This window comes from Mastacembelus armatus, chromosome 21 (genome assembly GCF_900324485.2).
Source record: "Mastacembelus armatus chromosome 21, fMasArm1.2, whole genome shotgun sequence".
NCBI classification, from domain to species: domain Eukaryota; kingdom Metazoa; phylum Chordata; class Actinopteri; order Synbranchiformes; family Mastacembelidae; genus Mastacembelus; species Mastacembelus armatus.
Genome location: NC_046653.1, coordinates 2980149 through 2997013, shown reverse-complemented (window position 1 = coordinate 2997013; position 16865 = coordinate 2980149). Strand labels below are relative to the sequence as shown.

Genomic DNA, 16865 nt, shown 5'->3' with positions numbered 1-16865 from the left:
TTAGGGTTAGGGTGGAACTGTCTTGATTCCCTTCCTGCTGACTCTGTGTCTTTACAGCTGACTACATCCATTGGTCATTTAGAGGGGGAACAGCTAAGCTGAGAGGAATGCAGCCTAGACTGGGCTCAGCATTTCAAAGCTGTCTTCAACATCCCCTCCTAGCTACCACATCACGACATATCTCGTGCAGTTTAACCAGCAGGAACACTTAATTCATCATACCACATACAACACAGAGGAACACCATTAGCTTTCAAATGATTCTTTAAGACTGTCTTGTTGCATACTGGGGACTCCCAGCTGCTCAGTTCTTCATCATAATGTATAAAATGACATTTGACAGATGACAAGAGATTTTAATTGAGCAGCTAAATTAATTTCTTTTTGTGAGTAGGATTTTTCTGCTGGCTTACACTGTGGAACATAAGGAAGAACAGTTATGCTGTTTCCAGCTATTTTTATTGGGTGTTTGTTTTAGGAATACATTTTAATTCCTCTTTAATGCAGTCCCATAGTTGTCATTTTTTAATTTATAACTAAATCTGAGGAAATCAGATATGATCGTAACACAAATGCAATAAATTGTATAATGAACAAATTGTTTAGATGATAAAAGTTATTTTTGAAAGCTCGAATGAATAACATGACTCATTTTAACAGTTAGATAGCAAATCATTCATCATGACTAGCTGCTTGGCTCAACATCTCTGTTTCACAGCAGCACTGAAATTGACTTTGTGACTGCGGATGATAGCTCTGTTTAATTTAGATCCATTTGCCCAGAGCTGAGAAGGATCTGCTGTTAATGTGGACATGGAATGAGCTGTGCTGTCACACAAACAGTACAGGCCTTCAGCTAAGTTTGACAATTGTGCAGTTGTGCTGACGGTTCCAAAATAAAGTTGGTGTACAAAAGAGACTGAAGTACTGGGGAAGAAGGAGCGATATTGTACAGTAAAAGTAATGAGTTAGAGTTGAAAGTTACACTATGGCTAAGTGTATGTGGTCATTTGTGTCCATATACTATCAGATAAAACCCATATTTCTGTAATAAGTGCTTTTTGTTATGAAGGTGTTGACAGAATGCAAAATTAATTTTGTCTTGCCTCATCTTCATACTTGTAATATGTCTGCAAATCTGCTTATGAGAGAGATGTTGGCAGCAGGAGCGGTTTTACCATGGTGTTGTCACAGTTGAGCAGGAACAGGCGAGGGAGGAAGAGAGTGAGAGGTTTGGTTGGAGAACAGCAGATTTTAGATTTTAGCGTGAGAGACAGAGAGAGAAAGAGAGAGAGAAAGAGAGACGCTGAGCAAAACAAAGCAGCCATTTCTTGTGCACATATGAGAGCTAAGCAGTGGTCGAGAGATATAGAGCAGAGACTGTAGAAAGAGAGAGAGCACAGGCTATCATCAGCGTGGCAGCAATCTCTGGCTTCTGTGCTGAAGGTAGATTTGCACCATGACAGTTGGAGAAGGTAAGGCTTTACTAAGTTCAGATTGCATCAAACAGGTTTGAATGATACATAGGTTATGTATCTGCTTAGGGACTGTGTGCTTTTGCATGTGGAGTGATGACAGCGTGGTGTTAAAAAGGAGTTTTAACACTCATGTGATCTGTTTTTGTATTTTGACCCAGTCCTGGTAAGTGATAAAGCTGGTTGCTGGTGAGGGAAAACTCTGTACTCCCTCACTGATAGATTAAGTCATAGGAGACTATATTGCCGCCAAGCAGATTTATTGAATGGTGGTTGTTTTTGCTGTGGTGCAGCAGCAGTCTTTCTAGCACAGTAGTGACATGTACAGTTCATACCTTTTGTTTGTCTCTACTGTGAAACAGTCTTTCCTTCAGTCCTCTCAATACCTTGAAGTGATATTATTCTTATTGAATTAATTCCACCTTGGAATGTGGTGTTAGCACAAAATGGCAAATATATTTTTGTTCTACCTGTTTCTACAGCTCTTCTGGCCTTTCTGGACTCAAAATGGAACGCGAGGAATGCATTTTACATTTTTTAACAGGCATCACTGGGACTGAACTTTGCTTTCTTTGCTGGTGAATTTGTTTTTATCAGCAAATTTTTTAAGATTACCAAAAAAAAAAATTCAGTGTCTTGGGATAATACTAATTCACTAATTTTGACAAATGAAAATTGTCCACATCTGATCTCAGTAACAAGGAGTTCAATAATTCACAGTAAGGAACTGTTAATCTGCTGATTATTGTTTCAGTTAGTCAATAATGTCAGCAAATATAGAAAGAAAAGTGTACTTAAGTGCCCATGATGACATTTTATCCACTCACAATCGATTGTTTGCTCCAAAACTTAGTTATGTGAATTAACAGAACTCTGATTAGTGCAACTGACATTAAGGAGCACTGTTAACTATGTATGCCAGTGTCAATAATCCAAATCCAGTAATCCAAAATGAAGCTTCAAACAATGACAGAATTTATAACAACAGAGAAGATGATTGCCCAGCAGCTACATCTTAAAACCATCGAAAATATACGTGGACTGTTGTCACAGTGGTACACTAGCAAATGGTTTCTTAGTTTCCTCATCACATAATGCCTTTGTAACTGACTAAATCCCTAAGACTGCATGTTTGTGTGTCTGTGTGCTCGAGCTGCCCTCAGCACCCTCAATTCTAATGCCTTGCTGTTACATAAACATTGCTAACATTTCAAGTCTGTCTTGTCCCCGGCATTCAGCTGTGATGAGCAGCAAACTGAGAGCTGCCCTACAACTGATAGAGTTATAGATTTGGGATAGCACATGTACAACTATCTCTGCATGGCACTGTGTGCATGCAGTATATGCCTGTGTGTGTGTAGAATTATGCCTTTGCACCATGAAAAAAATTGTTAATTCCAGTGGGTACGCAGGAGAAAAGAAGGATGAAAGAGGAATGTTTATTTTAAGGACGTTCGTTGATCAACACACACACACACATGCACAGCTTTGCGAAGAGCTTTACATGTTTTCTTATGTGTGAATGGCTTGTGTGTCGGCGTATGAGTGCTCTGTGGTTATTGGCTGCTGCACAATGTGAAGGAGGCTCAGGGTTAAAGAAGAGAAGGAAACACTTTTATATTTGGTATTTTTAACTCTACATTGTGATGCATTTAGACTTTCTTTTGAAGAGTGAATATCTGGGAAATAGAAGGCTAGGAAATAGAAGGATATTTTGAACTATCATGCGCATGTGTCATGTTGCAGGGAAAAATGTCTAAAAACCCACTGTCATCTACCTTCTCAGCCCTAGATTGCACACATACACAGGAACTAGCAGGAAGACAATGCTACCTTATTTTGCAGCGGAGATGGTACAGAAACTGGCTGTTGCAGTTTGTAAAATCACATTTTATTTATTAATTTTCCCATCCATCATCATATTTCGTGATCTTCGTTGATATGAATTAGGTGATATATAATATTTTTCTAATGACTTGTGAGACCTGTAGATTTCATTTGTGGATATGATGATGTGGGTGATGTTTTTCCTCACATAGTGCAAAAAATAAAGCACAGTGGTCCTCAATGTTTTAGCTTCTAGGAGGATCAGAAGAGAATCATCAGTGTTAGAAGTGACAGTTCATGCACAATGTTATCTTAAGGCTGAGTGCACCTCAGTTTATGAAGCTACAGTATTTTCCCATAAAGTGCAGATATTCTCACAGAGCAATAAATTGCTTTAATTGATGCAAGTCAAGAAAAATCAGCAGTTGTACTGAATAAGAGACTGGTGTCCTTACAGGGGCCACTTGGAAATCACAAGTCTATTTTCTGCTTTCATTCTTCATTTCTTCAGTTGATTGTAAAGTCTGAGTGGGGCAGCCTGCTCCTTCTCCTCAGAACAAGTCAAGCTGCAATGATGTGTTTCTGTCCAGTCCTTGTGTTATGATAGCATTACCCCAGGCTGAAAGGCCTGTTTTTTTTTCACTTTTTTTTGTAGATCATTCTTTTATGTTCAACCAGACTGAAAGTATGAAAAGATATTTGGTGGGAAGCTCACCTGGCCATACTCCTATGTGTTGCTAAAACAATGCTACAGGCTAAGGTTTTAATTTAGTGCTGGATGGACAATGGAGGGATTACTTTCCCTAACAAGCCAACTGGGTCGGCCACCTGAGCAGATACAATGTAGATAAAAGTCCAGGTCATGCTGCCAAGAATTCTCACTTTACTTGCATCAGGATAGCATTCAAGATAGCATTAGGTCATGGAGTGGTATTTTTGCTATAATTAGAAACTACTAAAATGAAGAGTGGAGCTAGATAAGGAGGGCTAATGTCTGGACCAGGCATACCTGGCTAGTGTATTAGGATGAAAATGCCAGTCAAGGTAGTGCCAGCCATGGCAGCTTAGCAGGTACAACGTGGATTTGAGGCTGAAACAAGCTGCTGAGTATTTACTCTTTGCTTGGTTGAGGGAAGGAGCTAAGAGGAGCTTTAAACTATTAAGTCAATTTAAATGTAGTGTAAGTTAACACTAGAGAATGGTGTTGTCTCTCACAGAGGGCAGCAAATTTATGGCAGCACAGCCTATACCCGCTGTAGACCCTGTGTTAGATCACAACAACACAATTGATTAAATGTTGTCAGCTGTCAGCTTTGTACGCAGCTTCATTTTTAAGCCTTGTTAATGGAATCTTTGGGTTTTGGACTTCCAGTCAGGCAAAACATGCAATTTGAAGTTGAAGTCCAGATTTTGTTTCTTATATTATTGAAGAGCAAGAAGTTCATTTAAAAATAACATCTGGGCTGTAATTGATTTTTTAAAAAAAGTACAGTATCATCCATGTTGCTAATTAAAATAGTACACCATATTCAGAGTGCCCTATTACAGTTGCTTCACTCTGACTGTTAACATTTTGTTTGTAATAGTATTTAGACCAGGGGTCTCCAACCCTGGAGTGCTACTGTCCTGCCCTACCAACTGCTGATTACCTGGATCAGGTGTTTTCAGCCAATCAAAAACTGGAAAGGCAGGGATAGTTGAAAAAACTGCAGTACAGTAGCGCTCGAGGACAAGGATAGAACAGCCCACATTTAGACACATTTTCACCCAGTAAACCTTTTGGCTAATAAGCCAAGATGCTGACAAATGACATATTTCATTGTTGCAGATGGTCTCCTGTGTCATTTAGCGCTTCCCTGTGAAGACTGGTGCTTTTCTAGCCAAACAGAGTTTACTTTGTAATTACTAGGTCCTTTGCGGCTTCAGAGTAGCACTTGTCAGCACAGGTCAAATGTAAACTTGCACAATGCACAACACTCTGTGTTTTCTGATATAGGTGAATGAAGGAAAGCCTGTCTTCTGACATCTTTCATTTTTCAGTGATTTAAGCTTCTATAGGATTACAAAGAGTAACATGGTGCTTGTGAGACAGTTCACATTCACCTAGATCGTTCATGTTGAATGAGACCAAGCAAAAAGATTTTGAGTGTCACATTACAACATTATTACCTATCTCATAGAAAGATTAGAGAATAAAAGTTAACCAAAGGGTAGTTTTCTGTCCTACCAGCAGCCTCTCTGATTTGTCAGAGAGCAAAACAAGCTATTTTTGTTATGACATAACACTGATCACCAGTCATCTGTGTGTTATGTAACTTTGCAGGCTGCAAGCTAAACCACAGCCTGTGTGAAGGACAAGACTTGTAGTCTGGTAGAAAACCCCTTTAGTTTCCTCTGAGCTTCACGAAGAACCCAGTAGTGATAGACAAAAAAAGACTGTGACAGAAAAGAAGATAGGAGAGAACATAATGAGACTTAAGAAAGAGTTGGAGATTGTGGGGGCTAATGAGAGGGAAATGGCAGCTAGACAGAGGGAGAAGAGGTAGAAGGCAGAAGATGTGAAGTCAAAAATATGGAGACTATATGAGAGACTCCCCTGTCTGACCCATCCTGTAAGGCAGTAAAGAATACTTTTAGGCGACTCCCCCATTCTAAGAATTTAGCTTTCCAGATGTCACTTTTAATCCCATGTCTTGGAGCTTTTATTCTTTTTCTAAAGCATATAGCACTGGGAGAGAAAATCCTCTGTTACATAAATCTGTGGTTTAGAGACAGATTACTAATGACTCTGCTGATACCAGTGCAGCTTCAAAAACCTCGTATATGTCATTATTGCTTAAAATGATCAGCCCAGTTTTATTTATTTTTTATTTATTACCCTTAGATAAGTGTAATACATTTCCCTTTTGCAAGTCTTTCTCACTTAGAGAAACAAATGTTACAGAAACATTATAATTTGACTTTTCATGTGTTTGACTGAGACAGCACGGTGACTTGGTGGTTAGCACCATTGTCTCATGGCAAGAAGGTTCCTGTTTTGTGTTTTCGTGACCCCGTGCTTGTGTGAATTTTCTCCAGGTACTCCGGTTTCCTCCCAAAGTGCAAAAACATGTATGTCAAGTTGATTGGTGATTGCCCATAGGAGTGAGTGTGAGTTTGTGTGTTTTTTTTTTTTGTCTCTGTGGCCCTGCGATGGACTGGTGACTTGTCCAGGGTGTACCCCTGCCTTTCACCCACAGAGAGCTGGGATAATGATGAAGAAACCAAACTTGCTAGCAACTGCTAGCAAATTTGCACTTTAAGGAATAACTTATCCTCAGACACTTACACAGGTACACAGTGTATCCATGCATGCATGTATTGGATAATAGTCTATTAGTATGTGTTAGAGAAGTAAATTTTCTGTCACGTTGAATTGTCTGTATGTGTTTATTTAGCCCTAGAGCCTAGCAATAAGCCTGAAGTTTCTTCTCAATATGAAAGACAAATTGTGAATCCCTTGCAGTTTGTAGAACTTTTCCAGCTACTTCTTTTTTTTTGTTTATTTACACAGGATCTTTATATGCAGAGTATATGTAACAGCTGTTAGACAACTGCTGTTACAGGCCAGGGATGAATCGGCCATTCATGTGAAATGAATATGTGCTGGAAATCTGATAATGTTGCAAATTCTGTAGTTTTGCCCATCTTTACAATATAATAAATGTAAAGTTGTCACAGTTCGCTGGAGGTGGACCCATATGCAGAGAACAGAGAAATTGGTGGTAGATGCTCAGCAAAGGATTTATTCCAACAAAGATAGGAAAAAGCATAAACAAGGAGGAAGCCAGTTGAGCTGTGTAGAAACACTATATGAAGACGTAGTGCCTTTCTTCTAGAAGAAGGACAGGAACTGGTGATGACAAAGGAATCTTCCAACAACTGGGAAGTAGGAAGCGGTGGTCTAAGTACTACTCCTCTGATGAGCTGATCATCTGCGACAGTCGGCCCATTGGCCGAGCTAACCAGGGAACTGTGGGTGTGTTTGATCCAGTGAAGGAACTTGGACCACGTTGCTAGCTGGTGGTTGGGTCATGCAGCACAGGGCTGACTCCAGGTGCTGATTAGCACGTTCTGTCTGGCCGTTCGACTGTGGATGGTACCCAGAGGTAAGGCTCACCGAGACCCTCATCAGTTTACAAAACGCCTTCCAAACCTGGGACGAAAACTGGGGCCTGTGGTCGGAAACAATGTCCATGGGAATGCAGCCGGAAAACATGTTCCACCATCAAGTCGGCAGTCTCCAGGAATGACGGAATCTTAGGGAGGGGGACGACGTGGGTAACCTTGGAGAACCGATCCACTATGGTGAGGATGACGGTGTTGCCTTCCGAAGGTGGGAGACCAGTGACAAAGTCTATTGAAATATGCGACCAAGGTCTGTGTGTAATGGAAAGGGGGTTCAACAAGCCTGGGGGAGCCTGATGAGAAGCCTTGCTGTTAGGTATGCGTGCACACTCCGGGCATGCCGACACATAATCCCTCACATCCACAGTCATCTTCAGCCACCAGAACCGTTGCTGCAGGAATTTAAGTGTCCTTTGTACCCCTGGATGGCACACCAGCCAGGATTTATGCCCCCACTGTAAGACCTCTGATCGTAATTGAGGGGGAATGAACCGTCTGTGTGTAGCATGTAGCTGACCCTCCTCCACCACAAACTCCAGGAATGTAACTGAGAAACGATAGAACTCACAGTTCTCCGGCTTTATAAAGTCTATTTTCCATCAGGCATTTCAGGACAACCTGGACATGTTGGATGTGTTCTTGTCTGTTTTGGGAAGAAAACAATATATCATTCAAGTAGACAAACAAACTTATTAGTTAGGTTCTAAGGAAAAATCTGCAAACGACTAAAGCCGCAACTTCACGGGGGTCCACTGCACAGCGGGCCCGTTTAGGGCATGACTAAATTCTTATGACAGTTTTGTAAGAATGTAATGACGTATCTTTTATTTTTCAGGTTTTTAATTTGAATACATATTCACATCTTATCATATACTGATATTAATATTTTTCTAATTCAATGTGAATTTCATTCATCCATCATCTATACCCGCTTATTCCTAATTATGTCATGGGGATCTGCTGGATATGGTGGCCAACAAAAACCAAACGCGCCGCAACGGCCAAAACACACGCAAGAGAGAAACGCTGCAACAAAGAAAACACATGCAAGAGAGAAAACACAATGGAAGTGCGCCAGGCCGATAGGGGGACCCCGAACTGAGGGATGTTATGAACAAAGAACTTTTACAGAGGCGAGAGAGACACATGTAGCGATATAAGCCGTGACTCATTTCGGAGGCTGTGCAGTGAGACGCAGCTTATAGTTTTGAATTACAACAGAATGAGCATCCTCTGATGATTGTTCTCATGTGCTAATATGTGCTAAAAATGTTCCACTACATTTGTTTACTTGATCAAAAGTGTCATACAACGTTGGGAGACATGGGGGCTGGGGGGGTTGTTTTTGCAGGGTGGGACATCTGAAGGTTCATTTTCCATTTATTACTTTTTAAACACTTGGCCGTCATCTTTTACAATACTATACTTTTATAATACTGTAAAACATGACGGCCAAGTGTTTAAAAAGAAATAAATGGAAAACCTACCTTTTTTATGTCGCCTCTGTAAAAGTTAGCCAAATAAAATTATAATATCAATAATAACTGTATAATATTTATCAGTTCATATGTACATATTTGTTTACATTTGTCATTTCATTTGTTTAATTTTAACAGTGATAAAGAAAATAGAGTAGGCATTAGCCATCATTAATCTTTTTTTATGATATAAGACAAATGTTATAATCCACAAATTTGTGATCAGAATCAGAATCAGAATCAGAATGAGCTTTATTGCCAAGTGAGTGTGCACACACACACACACAAGGAATTTGTTTTGGTACAGGGGGGGGGGGGGTACTCCAGTGCAAACAGACATAAATACAAATGCTACAAAGGGTCAAACAGTAAACATAAATGCTACAGAAATGCTACAAAAAACTAAAAGACTAAGAGAAAAATGCACAGATAACCTGAGAAACAGGATGAAAGGGGAACTAATTGCTGTGCAAAGAGCAAGAAGGTGCAAGTGTCATAGTGCAGGTGGTGGAAGGGAATGGTGGAGAGCTACGAGTTTAAGAGTTGGATGGCCTGAGGGAAGAAGCTTCCTTTGTGCCGGGCTGTCTTGATGTTTGGAGCTCTGAAGCGCCGGCCAGACGGTAAGAGCTGGAAGAGGTGGTGACTCGGGTGGGTGGCATCCAGAGTGATTTTCCGAGCTCTTTTTCTCACTCTGGAGGTGAACAGGACTTGGAGGGTGGGTAGGGTAACACCGATGATCTTCTCAGCGGTCCGGACTGTCCTCTGAAGTCTTCGGATGTCTGATTTAGAGGCAGAACTAAACCAGACAGTGATGGAGGAGCACAGGACCGACTCGATGACCGCTGAGTAGAACTGGGTCAGCAGCGTCTGTGGAAGGTTGAACTTCTTCAGCTGGCGCAGGAAGTACAACCTCTGCTGGGCCTTCTTCGTGATGGAGTCGATGTGGAAGTTCCACTTCAGGTCCTGAGAGATGGTGGTGCCCAGGAACCTGAATGACTCCACTAGTGCCACAGTGCTGTTCATAATGGTGAGAGGGGGGTGGGTGGGGGCATTTCTCCTGAAGTCCACAACCATCTCCACTGTTTTGAGCGTGTTTAGCTCCAAGTTGTTGTGACTGCACCAGCGAGCCAGCTGCTCCACCTCCTGTCTGTATGCAGACTCTTCACCGTCCTGGATGAGACCAATGACAGTGGTGTCATCTGCAAACTTCAGGAGTTTCACAGAGGAGTCACAGGAGGTGCAGTCGTTTGTGTAGAGGGAGAAGAGCAGTGGGGAGAGAACACACCCCTGGGGGGCGCTGGTGCTGGTGATGCGGGAGCCAGAAGTAAATTTCCCCATCCTCACTAGCTGTTGCCTATCCGTCAGGAAGCTTGTAATCCACTGACAGGTGGAGTCAGGAACAGAGAGCTGGGAGAGTTTATTCTGGAGGAGTGATGGGATGATGGTGTTGAATGCTGAGCTGAAGTCCACAAACAGAATCCTTACATAAGTCCCTGGTTTGTCCAGATGTTGCAGGATGTAGTGCAGCCCCATATTGACTGCATCATCCACGGACCGATTGGATCGGTAGGCAAACTGCAGGGGGTCCAGGAAGGGTCCAGTGACGTTCTTCAGATGGGCCAACACCAGTCTTTCAAAGGACTTCATGACCACGGATGTCAGAGCCACTGGTCTGTAGTCGTTGAGTCCTGTGATTTTTGGCTTCTTGGGGATGGGAATGATGGTGGAGCGTTTGAAGCATGCAGGGACTTCACACAGCTCCAGTGATCTGTTGAAGATCAGAGAGAAGATGGGAGCCAGCTGGTCAGCACAGGTTCTGAGGCATGATGGTGAAACCCCATCTGGTCCTGGTGCTTTCCTTCTCTTCTGCTTCCTGAAGAGCCGACACACATCGTCCACACTGGTCTGAAGTATCAGAGCGGGGGAGAGGGGGTTGATGGATGGAGGTGTTAATGGTTGCTCTGGAGGACAATCAGAGCGGGTGGGGGGTGATTCAAATCTGCAATAAAACTCATTCAGATCGTTCACCAGCGTTTGATTGCCTGTTGAGGAGGAGGATGGAGTCCTATAGTTGGTTATTGTCCTCAGGCCTCTCCACACTGAAGCAGAGTCGTTAGCTGTAAACTGGTTTTCCAGCTTTTTGGAGTAGCTCCTCTTAGCTGCTCTGATCTCCTTATTCAGTGTGTTCCTGGCCTGATTATACAAGACCCGATCACCACTTCTGTAGGCATCTCCTTTGGCTTTACGAAGCTGTCTGAGTTTTCCAGAGAACCATGGTTTGTCGTTGTTGTATGTTAAGAAGGTCCGGGTGGGAATGCACATGTCCTCACAGAAACTGATGTAAGATGTAACAGAGTCCGTGAGTTCATCCAGGTTTGTGGCAGCAGCTTGAAAAACACTCCAGTCAGTGCATTCAAAGCAGGCCTGTAGCTCCTGCTCTGTTTCCCTGGTCCATCTCTTGACAGTTCTCACTACAGGCTTAGCAGATTTAAGCTTTTGCCTGTATGTTGGTATGAGGTGGACCAGACAGTGGTCAGAGAGTCCTAAAGCTGCTCTGGGGACGGCGTGATATGCATCCTTTATTGTGGTGTAGCAGTGGTCCAGAATATTGCCCTCCCTGGTGGGGCACTTGATGTGCTGCTTGAATTTGGGCAGTTCGTGGCTCAAGTGTGCTTTATTAAAGTCTCCGAGGATGATAAAAACAGAGTCCGGGTGCTGCTGCTCCGTGTTTGCGATCTCCTCAGCCAGCTGATGCAGCGCGTCGCACACGCGCGCTTGCGGGGGAATGTAAACACTGACCAGAACGCACGAGGAAAACTCCCGCGGTGAGTAGAAGGGTTTACAGTTAATGAAAAGTGCTTCCAGGTCAGGACAGCAGATCTTCTTCAACACTGTTGCATCTGTACACCACCTCTCATTGATGTAAAAGCATGTCCCACCACCGCGCGATTTCCCCGTTGCGTCTGAGTTGCGGTCCGCTCTGATCAGCTGGAATCCGGGCAGATGGAGCGCGCTGTCCGGTATGGCTCCATTAAGCCAGGTCTCCGTGAAACACAGAGCAGCAGAGTTCGAAAAGTCCTTGTTTATCCGGATAAGCAGGTGTATTTCGTCCATCTTGTTGGGTAGCGAGCGGAGATTCGCCAGGTGTATGCTGGGCAGCGCTGTCCTGAGGCCACGCTGACGAAGTTTCACCAGCGCACCAGCGCGCTTCCCGCGTTTGCGCTTTCTGAGAAGCGCAGCTGCTCCGCCAGCTAAAACGCTCCACAAAACGTCCGAATGTGCAAAAATTGGAGGAAAAATATCCTGGGAGTGCTGCCGAATGCTTAGCAGTTCAGCCCGAGTGAAACTTAATAAGTTACAGAAACAAAGTGCAGGACAAACTAACAAAAATAACAAAACAACTGGAGAGCTCCAGACCGAGGCAGCCATCCGCGGCGCCATCTTGAATATCCAATATGTATTTGTGTTTGTTTAGCTATTTGTTGTGGGTCAGGTGAGGGGTCTGAATGTTTAAAAGAAAATGAAATGTGCTTTATTATGCAATTTTCTGTTAAAATCAAAAACCTAGTGATCCCTCCATGGTCCATGGTCAGTCTATTTAGCGGCCATTGGATTTCTGTTTTCAAATGAGAAAATCAAGATTGGAAATTTGGAACTGTTTCCAAATTGCCATTTACAAAAAAAGAAAGGAAAACGAGAAACAGTATGCCTTTTTTTGATAATATATCATGGAGAATGAAACAAACAGCCGTTATTTGATTATTTTTTTTTGGATATGTTTGTAAATAGAGATTGGAAATTAAAATATGTTTGTGAAAAATGTTGGTCTCAGTTTTGGATTTTGGCTGTTTTATCTGCTGTTTTTCACATAGCTAGTTGCCTACACTGAGATATGTAGTTCAGTTCAGAGGGCTAGTTATCCGGATTTTGTAGAGTTTGTATCAGGATCATTGTGATCGAGTTAACACTTTTTGAACAACTGAACCCTGGTTAAGTAAAGGTGAAATAGATTCATTAAAAATACCTGTCCAAATGACAACAAAGACTGCTGATGTTTGGCTGCTGTGGAAACTTTCACCTCTTCGAATTTATCATCACATTACCTGAACTCTAGTTGTTTCTCTGACATAAAGATAAATCCCTTTGAAATTTGTGTCAGCGCTATTGAAAGCTGTAATTAATTATTTTCTTTGAGGCATGGTGGTGTTCTTTCTGTGAAGGCTCTTAAACTGTTAGCCTTCATGTAGAAGTGGATATATGGCATGGCGAGTTCATATCATTCTTGGACTGTTTTAGGTCTCGTTCTAAAAATAGGTTCTGGTTATAAAATTGGGATTTCTTGGTTATAGGTTAGAGGTACATTATGACTACAAGTCAAATGAAATTCTTTCTGTCCCCTTTATTATATTTTATTTTTAGCAGATTTTTTTTTTCTTTTTTTTTTTTTGGCTCGTCTTGTCAGCTGGCTGTTGATGAGTATTGTTCTGTGTTCTCCACAGAAATTAATCAGCAGTGTGTTAAGATGTAATAAAGCAGTCAGATGTGGTGTTGCCAGGCAGTCTCATTTGTGAAAAGCTGTGCATATGTTGTTCCAAACTTTGATACCTAGCTAATTGTGCTTTGTTTTTCTGATGTACTATTCAGCAAAATCTTTTTCTTTTTTTAGAACTGAACCACTGTTAAAGTTAGCAACACCTGGCCTTTTCTACTGAAGGCCAAGACATGTATGCTTGAATCAAACTTCAGAAGTCCTCTCAACACTGTGTGGACATGTACAAACTGTGCTTGACTGACAGCTCCATCACTTAATTTTGTTGTCCCTATTAGGGGAGACCTGCTTCAAATGGAGTGCAAGCACCATATAAGGTGGCAGGTATGACTGTGAATCTGAGGTGATAATTAAACAGGAAAGATGCTGTGGTAAATATGTGGATTAGAGGTCTGATTATGGATCTGATTATGATAATGAAAAGCATCTGGGTTTGTGTTCACTGAGGCCACTGAACCTCTTTGACCAAACCTTGGTTTTCATTTTCTTTGATCTTGAGTTCTTGTTTCTTTGTTTAGCCTAGCTAGCACAAAACCCAGGCTGTAAAAATAGGAAGTGTTGGTTGGTCATTCAGGGCTTATAAAGGATGTATGAATGTGAAGAGCTAAGGTCGAGGTGCTTTTAGAAACTAGAAATAATACAAAATTGTACATCTAATTTTGTACCTTTTGTAAATGAAAATTCAATATTCAGAACTACTATATTGAAAAATGTTATTGTTAATACTTTGTCTCTTTGCACTGTCAGGTCTGCAGTAATGACAGTGTATTGATATTAAACAGTAATATGGTTTTGGTGGTGGGGTATAGAAAATCTGCTCAGTAAACACAAAAATCATGATCTCAGAACAATAGACCCCTCCCTGTTTTTATCAACATCATCATGCTGGAATTGTGACACACTCACCCATATTTCAACACACACGCACATAGACAGCTGATTTCAGAGAGAAAGGCTTAAGGGGTGGTTATTGTGGCACTTTGAACGCAGTGTGCAACACAGGCACATGCAAAAAAACACACACGCCCACACCCTGTGGACAGAGATGCCTGCTGAAAAAGAGAGAGTGCATTAGAGGGTGCAGCAGAGACATGCTTAGGAAGCTGGTGTGCAAGAAAATCTGTGCTCGTAAGAATACTGCCTTTTATCTTTCCCATTTTTCTGCTCTGTTCTCTCCTCGCTTGGTATTGCTCTCTGTGTTTCTTGGTATTTTGTCTTTCTTATTGATCTCTGCCTGTACATCTTTAGCCTTCATTTCTCCACTGTTTCCTCTCTCTCAACCTGTTGCCTTTTCTTCCTGCCTTCCACTGTTTGTGTGTTTTTATGTTTAGGGAGCTGTCTTATCATATATAAGCTGGATCATTGTTTTGTGATTATATATACACTTATATCAATGAATGTAATATGGATTAATGAAAGTAATGTTTGTGTGCAGCTGAAAGGGCTAAGCTTTATTTCTAAACAATAGGTTAGGGTGAGCCTCTTGACTGAAATATATTCTTCCTGATAAATGTTGAGGAACAGTGCTTTACATAAATTACTGTATGTTTCTCTGCTCGTCCTTCCCATTGTTGCCATGCCGCAGCTTGGTGGCAACCACCGATTAACATCATATCAGTTTAGACAATCCCTCGTGTGAACGGTCACATTGGGCAAGTGACAGGCAGGCATGTATCCATGCATGGCTGCCAAACCAGATTGAAGTCAGATGGATGGATAGATAAAGGGTCAGTGGATACATGAACACAACCTGACAGACTGACTGTGTTGGACTCTCCCCTGAGGCAGGCAGAGGTCATAAAATGCAGAGATGACTAAGCTTCTACTGTGGTCTGAAAAAGTGAGAGAATAATGATTCATTGATCCTTACGAGAAATCTCTCTCACAGTCTGTGAGCCATTGTGTGAATAGAGTTTACATTTGGTGCTGCCCTCAGCATTTTGTCCAGGTTAAATTGTCTATAATGTTTTTAATTCATTAATTTTATTTTACTTCCTCTGTTGTTACAGATAGGAACTTTGATGATGAGGATTCAGTGGATGGAGGCCGGTCCTCATCATCATCATCCTCCAAAGCACCCCCTAGTGGCAGGCGTACTGTAATGAGCTCTGTCAGAAGACCCAGCTCAGGGACCACAGCTAAGGCTGCAGGTGAGGGGAGAGGTCAGTCCTCATAGTTGCACAGAGCTATAATATATTTACTTCACAGCATGTTCAGCATTAAATTTGCCAATAATGTAACTGTCACTTTTACTACCTTGTAGAATATGTCTCATATGTCTAGCAGTGTTTTGACACTGTGATAAAGTGGCCTTTTCTCCTTTTGAGATTATTTTTGAAAAAATGTTGAAGTGCTGTTGAATCACTGTTACAGTGTCTTATGCATTTTAAAAGGTAAAGAAGCTGGGGCAGGTGCTGTTGATGAAGAGGATTTTATCAAAGCCTTTGAAGATGTGCCCTCAGTCCAGGTATGTTGTCAGTGTCAAAGATGCTGTTTCATCATCCATCCTGAAGTCTGTTTTTGTGTTCTACCTAATATGTCTTTCAGCCCAGTGTTGTGCTTGTTTGGGTTGTAGTGGCTGACCACTTTGATCCAATCTGGCCTATTGCAGCAGGCTGAAGGGATTTACATGAAATTTTGTACATTCATGATCCCCAAATGATGAATTCTTCTACATCTGTGATCCTGTGACCCTACTTTTGATACAACCATGAGGCTGACATGTTTCTTTTTTTTAATATCAGCAACTAACAAATAGGTGGCCATGAAAATTGATACGGATAATTACTGTGTCCAGATGTAGATTCCAAATAATGTTGATGGTGCCTTATGAAGTACAGTTAGTAGGTCACAATTTTTATTTCTCCACTGAAATATTTCTACATATTACAAACACCAGGAAACTGGACCATATCACACCAGTTCTTAGATCACTACACAATGTTAAATGTCTTTGTTTTTAGATGCTCTTTTCAATGCCTTGTAAAGCACTTTGAATTGCGTAGTGTATGAATGGTGCTATACAAATAAATTTGCCTTGCCTTACATCTACATGATAAATCAGAATTTATGGTTTCCAGATTTAATGTTTCTCAAACTTTTGCCCTTAAAGGTTTGAGTGAAGTATTTCCACAACAGGAGGATAGAATGTTCTGAAATTTGGTACAGACATTTACGGTATATCAGTGGGAATCATCTCACTTTTTAAGAAGCAGCATTATTCCGGTCTAAATTTCAGTCATTCCAGTATGATTTCTAGACCAAATACTTGTACTTTGTACATGTTACCATGTTAACACTGAACTGAGATCATCATAAAACTTTTTTAACTTGCATAGCCTCAGCATATTAGTATTGTCATTGCAAGCT

The 16865-nt window shown here is 41.5% G+C and overlaps 1 protein-coding gene across 16 annotated transcripts in view; it reads left to right on the top strand.

The window, feature by feature from the left end:
• The window catches only part of clasp1a (cytoplasmic linker associated protein 1a), a 96861-nt gene that overhangs the window by 48381 nt on the left and 31615 nt on the right, over positions 1–16865 (top strand). For 12 of the 16 annotated variants that reach the window (XM_026294647.1, XM_026294646.1, XM_026294651.1 and 9 more), the window contains 2 exons: positions 15506–15658; positions 15890–15963. In XM_026294647.1, the coding sequence (XP_026150432.1) occupies positions 15506–15658; positions 15890–15963 (227 nt within the window). Of the gene's footprint in view, positions 1–1341; positions 1476–15505; positions 15659–15889; positions 15964–16865 lie in introns of those variants that run through there. The other 4 variants (XM_026294660.1, XM_026294659.1, XM_026294649.1 and 1 more) reach the window with 2 other exon arrangements.